Source organism: Emiliania huxleyi (assembly GCF_000372725.1).
Source record: "Emiliania huxleyi CCMP1516 unplaced genomic scaffold EMIHUscaffold_1044, whole genome shotgun sequence".
In the NCBI taxonomy this organism is placed as follows: domain Eukaryota; phylum Haptophyta; order Isochrysidales; family Noelaerhabdaceae; genus Emiliania; species Emiliania huxleyi.
The window spans coordinates 1-11893 of record NW_005202146.1 but is presented as its reverse complement, the minus strand read 5'-3'; the positions used below and the strand labels follow the sequence as shown (position 1 = coordinate 11893).

The window sequence follows — 11893 nt, the reverse complement described above, 5'->3', positions numbered from 1 at the left end:
GCTCCGGTCAACGTCAAGATGTGCCCCGGCATGGCGGCTGAGGCTCTCAGGTTGGGCGCGACGCGAGTGCCGAGGAAGGTGGAGCAAGACCTCGGTCCGTCCCCATGGGCTTGCTCGGTTGGCAGAGCAGGATTTGGGCTCTTTGTGATGCGTCAACTTGCAAACTCCGGAGAACGACTTTCAAGTTTCAACCCAGGGCCCCCCAAAACGGGGGAGCGACCGGCCTATCTGAGACAGGTTTACACCTTTACCTGAGGCCCCCCACGCCAGCCCGACCTCTACCCTGCGCCCCCGCCCTCAGAGCCGAATGGGGAATGGTTGGAGCCGCGGCCCTCTACTTTACATGGCGCACACCTAAAGCTAAAAAGGTAAAACGCTAAAGGTAAAAAGCCGTAGGTCGCTCCCAAGAGCGGCTATGTGCGCTAGTCCCCCCCAGGTTTGACCGCGCGGGTCGCGGGACTCGTTGTGTACTCGTACCTCAAAAAGAAATCTCACGTCCGGGTGCAGGGTCCAGGGAGGTAATCCTGGGGCTCTTGTGTGCACCGCCTGCGGGGTCTCTGCCAGAGCTCACACAAATCCTCCTGTCAAAAGCCGTCGACCAGGTTGGACACCGAGTCGGACCCCCTCTCGTTGAGCCCGCCCTGGTTCTCGAAGCGATAGTCGTTCTTGGCCTTGCGCTTGATGCTGGTTGGACGCACCCGCGCGATCTTGAAGCTCGACGCCTGGCTCCGCAGCAGCGGCTCCGCCCGTTTCCACTCGCTAGTCGTGCTCCCGCCGACGAGCATCACAACGTCCGTCGACCCCTCGGGCTGCACCGCGGCGACGAGCGCGCGGCGAGGGACCTGGGGAGAAGGGGTGGGGGCGGGTTGTGGTCGTGGCGTGCGTGGCAGAGTCGCGGGGCAGAGGGCGGACCTCGTTCCCTCCTGGGCTGAGCGCCGCGAAGCTGATTTCGAGCAGCCGCATGGCGCCCGCCTCCGATTTGGAGAGCACTTTGATGTCAGTGGGGGCGCCGTACGCGCCGAAGCGGCCCTCGGTCGAGAAGACGCTCTTCGTGAGGAAGGAGGCTGACATCTCGCCTAGCGACTTGCCCTCGGGCAGCGACGCCACCTGTAGGAAGGCGCCCTCCCCCGCCAGGTTTCGCACCTCGACGTCGTAAAACATGCCGCGGTTCAGCGGGTACTGGGCGTCAAAGGTCGCCGTCGCGGCAACTCCGCCGTCGAGCACCAGCTCTGCCGACACGGTGGGCGCCGTCTTCTTGCCCGACTCCTGCACCTCCTCGAGCAGCACGACGCCCGTCACTGGCCGCGAGCGAGAGGACATGGTCCCCGCACCCAGCGTGCCCGTGGTCTCGGGAGAGATTTGCTGCAGGTTGGTGTAGCTCTCCGAGGTCCTCATGCCCTCTGGCACGCCACCCTGAGCCACCGCAGGCAGCGAGAGCAGGAGCGGAAGCGCTGCCGCTGCAGCGCCCTTGTGCAGGAGCGCTCTCCGCGAGGCGGAGGAGAGGATGCGCGCCGGCGAGGCGGAGGAGACCACACGCGCCGGCGAAGGCGGAGCGAGCGAGAGGCACGCAGCGAGCGTGACTGGGATCATATACATGGTTTGTGTGAGAGTGCGGCGAGGGTGCGAAGGAAGCCTCACAGAGCTGTCGTCTAGTTAAAGATGCCCTGCAGCGCTAAGCGCGTTTGCTATTCGAAATACCTGCGTTTCCGCTAACGGAAGCGACAGCCTCCAGACACACACCTCATACACACATATGGAGCCCCTCTCTCGCCCCCCTGGCGGCGGCAGTGGCCATGGCGACGCTGACGGCGGTGGCACTCGTGGGACGTGGCGGTGACACTCGTGGCCGCGGCGGCGCCTGGGCAGCAGAGAGCTGTCGCTGCAGTGCTGGCGGCAGCTGGCGGCGGCGGCTGGATGCGGCGACTGGCGGCGGCATTGCTGGCGGCGGCCATGCGGGGGAGGCGTTGCTGTGGCGGCGATGCAGCGCTGTCTTCGCGGCTGACGTGCGCCCGGGGTAGCAAGCACTGGCAGTCTGCCGGCGCGGCCGGCGCATTCGAATGCGCCCGCCGCGCCGGCAGACTGTTGGATGGCCACAGTCGCGAAAGTGGGTGAAGTACGTGCGGCGCCGTGGCAGCGGTGGCCAGGCGGCCCCTCTCGGTGCGCCACCGCGACCGCGTTGCGCTCTCGCGCCTCGCCATGCTGCAGGCTGGACGAGGGACATTTGTCGCGACTTTCAATAGGGAAAACGCAACGCATCTTGAATATGGCTATGGCTGCAGGGCATCTTTAAAGGCCTATTTTTATATTACCCAAAAGCTAGGCCCACTATTAAAGCCCTATTTCCACCACGGCCACAGCGCGGTCGAGGGTGATTGCGTCTGGCGGTGCCCTGCAAGGCCACCGACGCGGACCTGTGGCTGCCTGCCGCCCCTGCTGGTCCATTGGCGGTCCCACGGCACCAGGAGACCGCACTCGACGCGTGCTCGGGGCTCGCTACAGCGGCCATCTCGGACGTCGCAAGCGGCGCCAGCCAGCGGCTCGGCCGGCCGCGCATCCTTCACACACGCCGCCACGACCGAGATGAGCGGGCCCGGTGTCGAGTCATGGTGCAAGCTGCATGTGAGGGGCGGCTGTGGCCACAGCAGGTCCTCCAGACGGACCTCAAAGCTTGCCGTCGGCGTGCTGTCGTGGCGAGAGCGCGAGATCGCTGCAGAGGAGGCGAGTGCAGTGGCGATCCAGAGGCTAACAGGGTCACCAGGTGGTAGCCCTTGTCCATTCTGATCAGGGCTGTGCTTTGGTGGGGTTGTGTTTGAGCATGTGTGAAGTGGGAGTGCGTGCCGGCGGTGTCTGTGGCTGAAACGGGCGTGTGTGAGGCTGCAGAGCCGTGGTGTGAGCCAGAGTGAGCTTCATCACCCAAGATAAGGACGGTCTGGAGCAGCTCAGGCTTGATACTGATAGGCCTTGGCCAGGAGAGCGGCAGGGAAGGCGAGGTGGTGAGATGGGAAGCCGCTTTGTCGGCACCTGGACGTGTCGCGACGAAGTGCCAAGAAGCGCCGTTTGCGGCTAGTGCTCAAAAGATTGGGAGAGAAGGCCTACATATTATGACTGCATCAATGCGCCTGGTGCATGAGGGCTGTGGAACATTCCACAGTCGATGGCGCCGACAATGACCTCCGGAAAGCCCTCGCAATCGCTCGGCACAGGGCCACGGTTGAGTGCTCTCGAGCCCTACACCGGAGCATCACGAGCCGGTGTGAGCTTGAAGACCCGAGATAAGTGCGGTTCGGGACAGCTTGGGCTTGCTACTGACGACGTCGAACCGCACGATCGAGAAAAACCGTGAGCTCCCTGTGGCCCTGGATGTGAGGTTACCCGACGACTGCACTCTCCAATTGGGCCAGGTACCAATTTTGTCGAATTTATTTCAAAATCTGCAGGCGCGGAGCGCCTGCGAAAATTTTGAAGAAATTTGCAGTCGGGCCTGATTTTCATCAAGATCTTTCAAATTTGCGGTGTGGAGTTGGGGGGTGGGTTAGGTTAGGGTTATTAGGGTTAGAGGGTTAGGGTTAGGGTTAGGGTTAGGGTTGGGTCAGGTCTGGTTTTGTCTGTATATGCCAGCGTTGCAGGGTTCTGCGCTGGGATCTGGCCCCACAGCGCCGACGACTAAGACTCAGCCCCACACGCTGACCTAGGGTTAGGGTTAGGGTTAGGGTTAGGGTTAGGGTTAGGGTTAGGGTTAGTCTTCTTGTGTTTGTATGCCAGCGTTGCAGAGTTCTGCGCTGGGATCTGGCCCCAGCGCCGACGAGTAAGACTCAGCACCGCACGCTGACCCCACCAAATGCCGCCTCAGGGCGCCAGGCCGCCAGCCACTTCTTACACGCGGCCGGCGCCCTCTCGCGGCAAAAGGGTCGAGCGAGCGGGCAGAGTCGCGATGTCTGCGCACCCGCGTGCCGATGGGCGGCACACGCAACCGAGAGAGGCCCTGTCGCGCCGCCAGTAGCGTTCTCCGCAGTCCCCACGCCACCAATTGCCGCCTCAGGGCGCCAGCCACTTCTTACACGCGGCCGGCGCCCTCTCGCGGCAAAAGGGTCGAGCGAGCGGGCAGAGTCGCGCGATGTCTGCGCACCCGCGTGCCGATGGGCGGCACACGCAACCGAGAGAGGCCCTGTCACGCCGCCAGTAGCGTTCCGCACTCCCCACGCCACCAATTGCCGCCTCAGGGCGCCAGCCACCTCTTACACGCGGCCGGCGCCCTCTCGCGGCAAAAGGGTCGAGCGAGCGGGCAGAGTCGCGCGATGTCTGCGCACCCGCGTGCCGATGGGCGGCACACGCAACCGAGAGAGGCCCTGTCACGCCGCCAGTAGCGTTCTCCGCACTCCCCACGCCACCAATTGCCGCCTCAGGGCGCCAGCCACCTCCTTACACGATTACACGCGGCCGGCGCCCTCTCGCGGCAAAAGGGTCGAGCGAGCGGGCAGAGTCGCGCGATGTCTGCGCACCCGCGTGCCGATGGGCGGCACACGCAACCGAGAGAGGCCCTGTCACGCCGCCAGTAGCGTTCCGCACTCCCCACGCCACCAATTGCCGCCTCAGGGCGCCAGCCACCTCTTACACGCGGCCGGCGCCCTCTCGCGGCAAAAGGGTCGAGCGAGCGGGCAGAGTCGCGATGTCCCTGCGCACCTGGGTGTTCGCCGCCTATATGCTCTATCCTGTGCCAAGACGGACACATTTTGACAATCAAAATCTACCTCAAAATTTGCGGCCGCCCCTCGAAATTTGCTGATCAAAATTTGCGGTGGCCCGGATCGAAACCTGTACTTTGGCCAACGTCTCCTACCAAGTGCTCCAAATTTTTGGGCCTCGTTTTAGCAATATACTTATGGTCGGAATACTGCGAAAATACGGGCAGAATACAGCCCTTTTGGCTTTTGGCTTTGGAGGTCGCAGGTCGCGGTTTGGAATACGTGGTACCTATGTTACGTATTGAAGAGATTCAGACAGTAGCGAGTAGGGTCGCAAGGCAAGGCGCGAGAACGGAACACGCACGGCTCCCGCTGTTACCGGCACTCCGTCCTCACTGGCAGAGCCACGCGACGGCATTTACGATTTACTAGCGTGTGAGAGCAGCGCTCAGCCCATGTTCGAATATGGATTCTTGCTGCCAAGCGACGCTCTCGCCGCGCGGCTCCTCGCCTGCTCCAGCTCCTTGGCGCGCGCCTGCTGCCAGAACCGTAGCCGCGGCGCGGGCCGGTACACGCGGCCGCGGTGCGGCGAGCTCTCGTGCCCGCCGAAGAGCCGGGGCAGCTCGGGGTGGCGCGGCTCGGATAGGCCCGCGTCGTGCCTCACTGCGTCCTCGCTCAGGTAGAGCGGCGCGGGCAGCGCGTCGCGGTTGTTGACCGCCGAGGCGGAGAGCTCGCTCGGCCAGCGCCAGCGCCAGAGGCCGGACGCCGCCGCCGCCTCGTCCTCCATCCCCTCGAGGGAGGGAAGCACGGTGTAGAACGGCTGGCAGCTCCACGCCTTGAGCTCGCTCTCCTCCGTCTCGTCGGCGGGGTACCCTAGCGCGCAGCCGCGCTCGAGGCAGCCCGCCGCGCGCACCCAGCCCGCGCCCTTGGAGCACTGCAGGTCGACGTCGATGACGACGCCGCGGAGGCCCTCGCGGTGGCTGTGCTCGACCGCCTGCCCGACGACAAACTTGGGCAGCCCCAGGTTCGTCTTGACGGCGTCGAGATCCTGCTGGAAGATGGCAGCCAGCTCGTAGTTGCCGTCCTCCAGCGCCTCGGCGAGCCGCTCCTCGCGCGGGATGATCGGATGCTGCGAGCGCAGCCGCTCGACGCGGGTCTGCAGCCCGCCCGCCTCGGCGTAGTCCTCCGCCTCGACGGCGGCACTCAGCAGAAATTCGCACTGCTCAATCTCGATCTCCTGCTGCCGCAGCTTGAAGTGCGCCTTGGCCCACGGACTGACCCACGCCGCATCGCCGATGGGCTTCTTGTGGTCCCAGTCATCGCCGTACCAGTCCGACAGGCGGAACAGTCGCGCAGGCGCCTTCATCGTGGCCGGAGAAGACCGCGAACCGCATGGCGGCGGCGGGAGCGGGCTGCTCATCGCCAGGAGCAGCAACATGTTGTGGCGTCTGGTGGGGCGAGGGGGCGGGCAGGGTGGTGGAGGAGGGCTGTGGTGGGACCGCGCTCCCCGTCTGTGGCGATTCCCTGTGTGTGCGAAACCACCGGCACACCTCCCGCACGAACAACGGGAAAAATCCCACACACGAACACTCACCTCTTGCACGAACAGGTTCCCAGAGCCAGACGCAGGAACGGCACTGGCCAAAACACACCCACACCTGACGCACGAACAGGTACGAACAGCCGGACGAAGGAACGGCAGCCGACACACCCAGCCGGGGCAAGACAAAAGGCCGCCGAGGGGAAAGGGAGTTCGCAACTAAACGGCCGAAGCGGGTATCACTCCAGTTCACGCCCGCCGACCCCGATGCACCTTATTACCCGAACCCCCTACCTGGAACCTGCAAGCCCACCGAGAGGGGTAGGGGTCAGCCTTGTTCAATTAAACACGAGTTCCACCGTAGCGCCGCATAACTCTAAGCGCGCGTGTGAGCGAGGGCAGAAATGCAACGCTCACGCGGTCCCGGGCTCGGTCCTCCCACATTCTCTAAATGATGAGTCTCGCTCTCCCTTATTATACAATAAGGGGCCTCTGCGAAATAAAAAGCGGAGGCCTCAGTGGGAGCGAACTCTGACGGAAAGGGAGGTTCCCCGTGTTTGTTTGTGTGCGAAACCAGGTTCGTTGTGAAGAGCTGGGGCGCGCCACCCAAGAGCCTAGGTAGGTGCGGATCGGCAAGAGCGCATGGAGGGCTGAAAATGACGCGGCGACGAGAATGTGGGAGTGGTTCGGTGGGGACCCTGTCCTCCTCCCATCCCTCGGCCTCGGTGGTCTGTTTTCTTTGTTTTCGACGACAGGAGAACTACATGTACCAAGCGTAGAGGGCGAGGCCGCCAAAAAGCGACCGCCCAGGCAGTGTCGCTCAAATTTTCTTTCTTTTGTAAAATTCTTAACAAGCGAGCGGCTGTGCGCCCGCCGCCTTGGTCGAGAATTCAGCCTCAGCCAACGCGGTCCGTGAACGTGTTCTCGGCCACTGTGACCAAACGGCCGGGCGCGCATCGCGCCACTGTGACCAAAGGCCGGGCGCGCATCGCGTCACTGTGGGCGCGGATCGCGCCGGGCGTGCAGCGATATGCCGGACGGGGGAGGGGAGGAGGAGCCCTTATCGGCGCACCGGGCGAGTTCAGTGGGGATGACGGACCGCTGCGCGCCGCCGTCTCCGAGCGCGACGCCAAAGCGTGGCGCGCTGAAAGCGGGCCATGCTGGGCGCGAGTTGAGCAGTGCTGAGAGTTCGCCTGACTCGGAGGCACTTGGCACAACCCGCCTGACTCGGAAACTGAGCTGGCGGACCAACAGTGACGGTCTGGACCTGCTCATGGTCCACCCGATCCACGACACACACTACCCGCCTAGCAGCGGGTGGGGGAGGACGCACCGCTCGGCGGTGGTGCTACTACTCATCATCTGCACTGGGGGCGCCACGCTGCTAGTCATACGGCTGGTCGCCTCGCCATTCCTCGAAGCGAACTCGCAGCATTCACACCATCGCGGCTGATGCACAGTCCTGGTGCGCAGTCGTCTGCAAGAGAGTCGACGGAGAGGCGCCGCACTCTCAGCTCCGCTGTCGTCCTCCCGATCTCGTTTATTTACAAATCCACAACGTTAACATCTTCTCTATACGGCTTTAAATGTGCTCGGAGCTCGCTTGTGGTGTAGGTCTTTATTGGAGATTGCTCATGGATCGTGCCACGTGCGTCCTCCCGTCGGTCGCCCTTACCGGCCGCCGCTCTAGCCGCCGCTCAAGCGCCGCCGCCGCCCCGGCGCGCGGCGCCGTGCTAGACCAGCGGTAGACGAGTCTACCGCGGTCTACCAAGTCTACCGGTAGACTGGTGTCGTAGGTTCATTACGGTCTACCGGTAGACTGCGGTAGACTCGTCTACCAAATGGTATACCGTCTACCCCCGTCTACCCCTGTCTACCGCCTACCGGTAGACGGTAGGCGGGCCACCCCTCAGGCCCGACCGCTACGCGCTGCCGCACGCCATCCTCCGCCTCGACCTCGCCGGCCGCGACCTGACCGACTGGATGGTCAAGCTGCTGACCGAGCGCGGCTACTCCTTCACCACCACCGCCGAGCGCGAGATCGTGCGCGACATCAAGGAGAAGCTGGCGTACGTGGCGCTCGACTTTGACCAAGAGATGCACCCAAGGGAAAGCTCAAGGAGCTGGATGGCGATTACCGCTTTGCGCGGGAGCAGGATTGCGATCTACGTTTGTTTGATTTTGAGGCTTTCGGAGGCTTTCACTGTGTGCTCTAAGTGCCTGAAAACTTGATTAATTCATTTCCGGCCCCCCACGCGCCTGTGCACACGCCCGCAAGCACGGGGACCCGTCCAGGACACATAGGGGGGCACTTGGGGTCACCCTAGAGCCTCTAGGAACACTACAGTACACCTACACCACCATGCCTCTACCTCTGCAGCGCGGCTGCTGCGCCGCGTCTCACGCTCCCTCCGTCCCCGCCGCCGCCACCGCCCCTTCACGAGCCGCAACCGCCTCGTCGTACGCGGCGTGCAGCTCCTCGACGGCTCGGTCCGCGCTCGCGTACTTGAGCTCCGCCTTGATGCGCATCGTCTCGCGCCCCGCCGCCGTCTTGACCTTCTCGCGCAGCCCCTTTGCGGCCGAGCGCCGCCTCAGCCGCTCGGCGTCGATGTGCTCGCGCATGAGCTCCAAGTTCATCGCCTGGTGTGCAATGCCGTGCGCGTTCTCGCGCTGGTACGTGCGCTCGCCGTAGCCGATGGTGACCGCCTCGCCCGTCTCCTCGTCGGTCGCGCCCTTGATGGCCCGCCGCCGCACGTAGGACTGGGTGCGCTTGCCGGCCGCGTCGCTGCCGCCGTGGAAGATCGTCGTCTTCTGCCGCTTGGAGAGCTGGTTGCCCTTCTCGTTGACGGAGTCGTCGCCGTTGAAGGGGTGGCCGGTCGCGATGATGATGCGTTTTTGACGAGAGATAGCCCAAAAATGACCCGCGACTTAGAGCACACAGTGGGAAAGGAGGTTCGCAGCACCCTGAGGGAGGCGGCGAACCAGCTGAGCAACAAACTTTCGCACGCTCAGCACCTGGACGAGGTCACATGGACCACCAAGAACTGGCACGGGCTGCAGATGCAGCGCTTGTCTGTCGTCCTCCACACCGCCGTGGCGTGTGGCAGACGGTGAACGAGCTAGCGTGCGGGGAGAGCGGCATTGTGCACGGTGCGGAATGCATAGATTGCCGTTCTTAACGGAGTCGCTTAGGCGGCTCCGGTGGTGAGCCGGTGTGTGTGCCAGTCCGCGCCAGTCCGCGCCCTTGTCGTGCCAGTGTGCTGTGAGAGAGGCTTGTGTTTTAAGAATTCTTTGTGGGTGTGGTCGGCGACTCTAGCCGGGGTCGTCCTCCCGATATGGGGGACTAGCACTAGCCGTCTTCCACATGCTTGTCACATGGTCCCAGCATGGTCCCTCGGGTCCCTGCTGCTCCTAATCTCTTCGTACATCCTCCTGCTGATCTCCGCAAAGTCCTGCTCCCTCCCTCGTCTCGCCCTGCACGTCTGCTCCGCCTCACCGTCTTCTGCCCTGCGTACACAACGCTCTAGAGCTGTTTAACATTAACTTTAGGCCTAACAGTTGCGCTAGTGTTGGCTGAAAATCCTGAACGTTGTTCAAGTGTTCACCCCAGCCCATGCTGTTACTGTTTGTTACTGTTGTTACTGTTGTTCAGCGGCCAGCAAGCAGAAAACGGCAAAAAACCCGGGTAAAACCCGAAAATACCTGGGTTTTCCCGGGTATTTTCGGGTATTACCCGCACTGGACGCTGGAGATCGTCGTGGGTCACTGCCAGGCCTTCCTTATTGTTGTTCAGCCGGCCTAACGTTAGCTACTGTTGTTGGGGAGCCCCACTGTTGTTCTGTTGTTACTGTTAACACTAGCAACACACTGTTCAGCTCCCAACGTTAAACAGCTCTACACACAACGCGCCGGCGGCACTCGAGCGTCCGCGTCTCGCCGTCTCCCCGCGCACACACAACGCACACGCCCAGCCAGAGCTCAAGTGCCAGCTCGCCCAGGAGCCACGCGCGTCGCACCCTCCCACACTCTCTCAGTGCGGCACCAGATATTAGGTATTAGCGCGCACCCCAGTCCCCACACACACGGCCCAAGGCCGGAGAAGGCGCCACGCTCACACAGTGATCAGTGTGTTTCAGTGTGAGTGTGTGTGTGACAGTGTGACGTGTTTGAGCAGTGTGGTCTCCTCGCCCCACAGCGCACAGGCACAGGCCACAGCCACGCACCGCCACACCGCTATGTCTGGGAGGGAGGGGGTGGGGTGCAGAGGTTGCTCACCCACGGCACCGGGCCGGTGCTTGCACTTTGAATGCCATGGGGCTCCTGCCCGTGTCCGGGTGTGGAGATGCGAGGGTCGCCCCCCCCTTGCCCCACCACTTTGTGGTGTGTGGAGACGTTTACCCCTTACCTTACCTTACGGTACCTTACCACACCGCCACAGCGCCACACGCACACTCGGGCCGCCATCCGGATCCACCAAGCGCGCCCCACCGCGGCAATGTCAATAATTATGGATAATGGAAGATTGGAACATGCGCAAAATACATGCACATGCACATGTCATCGGTGTTCGCTTGGCGCCTTGGCCTCTCCGTAAGCGCTTTGCCGTGTCCTCAAAACCGCATGAGCTACCCCTCCCCACGCTTCTCCATCGCTGCCGGCGGCGTCGCGAGCTCCCGCTGCCGCTCCTCCAGGTAGTCGGCAAGCTCCTCGAACCCCTCGGCGCGCGCCATGCGCGCGGGCGTGTTTCCGTCGCCGTCGGCGCGCAAGTGCTGCTCGCCCAGCCCTCCCCCCTCCGGGGAGAGGAGCCACTCGCAGACGGCGCGCCGCCCTTTGATCGCCGCCTTGTGCGAGGCAAGGTAAGGTAGACTTCTCCACATACATGAGGTGGTGGGGCAAGGGCCAGGGCAGCCCTCGCGACTCCACGTCTAGACAGACAGGGGCTGGCACGGCATTCAACGTGCAAGGCCCGGTGCGCGTGGGTGAGCGGTGTATGTGCGTGCATGTGTGCGTGCGTGCGTGCGTGCGCGCGCGATGTGGGATGTGGTCGCCGCCTTGTGGACGGCGCTGTGCCCATTGCAGTTGCGGAGCGAGACGTCGCACCCGGCGCTCTGAAGCCAACGGCACATGGCGACGTCCTGGCCATCCGACTGCCGCAAGCGGAATGGCAGAGGCGGGCGTGAGGACCGGGAGTACAGATCCATCTCTCCCCATCTCTCGGATCTAGATGCGGAATGCAGGTCCACATCTCCCCATATCTCCCCACATCTCCCCATATCTCGGATCCTAGGTGCAGATCCTAGGTGCATAGTGCAGGTCCACATCTCCCCCCTCTCAGGTCTGGCAAGGCCACTCGCCGCGCGGCCGCGCGGCTGCTGCCAGGCGGGTAGCCGTGTGCAGCCGTGCCCCTCATGCGGAGCGGTGCGCCACAAGCAGATGCCTCCTCGGCCAATCTCGGGCGATCTCGGAGGTTGCCTGCGCCGCCCACTGCACCGCGTTGCAGCCGTAGGAGTTGCGAGCGTTCGGGTCGGCGAGGCCGCCTTCGACAAGCCTGCGTCATGAGTGCACCGAGGTGGGGGTGGGGTGCGAGTACGATGATCACCGCGGAGTACGGTCGTGCATGCATGCGGCGGAGGCATGCGGCGGAGGGCGTGTCCTCTCGAGCGCTACTAGG

The 11893-nt window shown here is 63.5% G+C and overlaps 4 protein-coding genes across 4 annotated transcripts; 1 reads left to right on the top strand and 3 right to left on the bottom strand.

Moving 5' to 3' along the window:
* Positions 1-386: 386 nt before the first annotated feature.
* Positions 387-1139, bottom strand: EMIHUDRAFT_446771 (hypothetical protein). The gene is made up of 2 exons (XM_005792836.1): positions 913-1139; positions 387-842 (listed from the first exon to the last, which is right to left on the bottom strand). Exons 1-2 carry the CDS (start codon positions 1069-1071, stop codon positions 585-587), a joined length of 417 nt encoding a protein of 138 aa, XP_005792893.1. The 5' UTR covers positions 1072-1139; the 3' UTR covers positions 387-584.
* Positions 1140-8145: 7006 nt separating this feature from the next.
* Positions 8146-8322, top strand: EMIHUDRAFT_49398 (putative actin; the record flags this gene model as incomplete). Its single annotated transcript, XM_005792835.1, has 1 exon — positions 8146-8322. A coding segment is annotated over one exon (177 nt), but the record flags the coding sequence as incomplete, so codon positions are not given.
* Positions 8323-8622: 300 nt separating this feature from the next.
* EMIHUDRAFT_251130 (hypothetical protein) lies at positions 8623-9610 on the bottom strand (the record flags this gene model as incomplete). The annotated part of the gene is made up of 2 exons (XM_005792834.1): positions 8623-9149; positions 9598-9610. The coding sequence occupies 2 exons, from the start codon at positions 9608-9610 to the stop codon at positions 8623-8625; spliced, it is 540 nt and encodes a 179-aa protein (XP_005792891.1).
* Positions 9611-10847: 1237 nt separating this feature from the next.
* EMIHUDRAFT_251129 (hypothetical protein) lies at positions 10848-11348 on the bottom strand (the record flags this gene model as incomplete). The annotated part of the gene is made up of 2 exons (XM_005792833.1): positions 10848-11063; positions 11283-11348. The coding sequence occupies 2 exons, from the start codon at positions 11346-11348 to the stop codon at positions 10848-10850; spliced, it is 282 nt and encodes a 93-aa protein (XP_005792890.1).
* Positions 11349-11893: the final 545 nt, after the last annotated feature.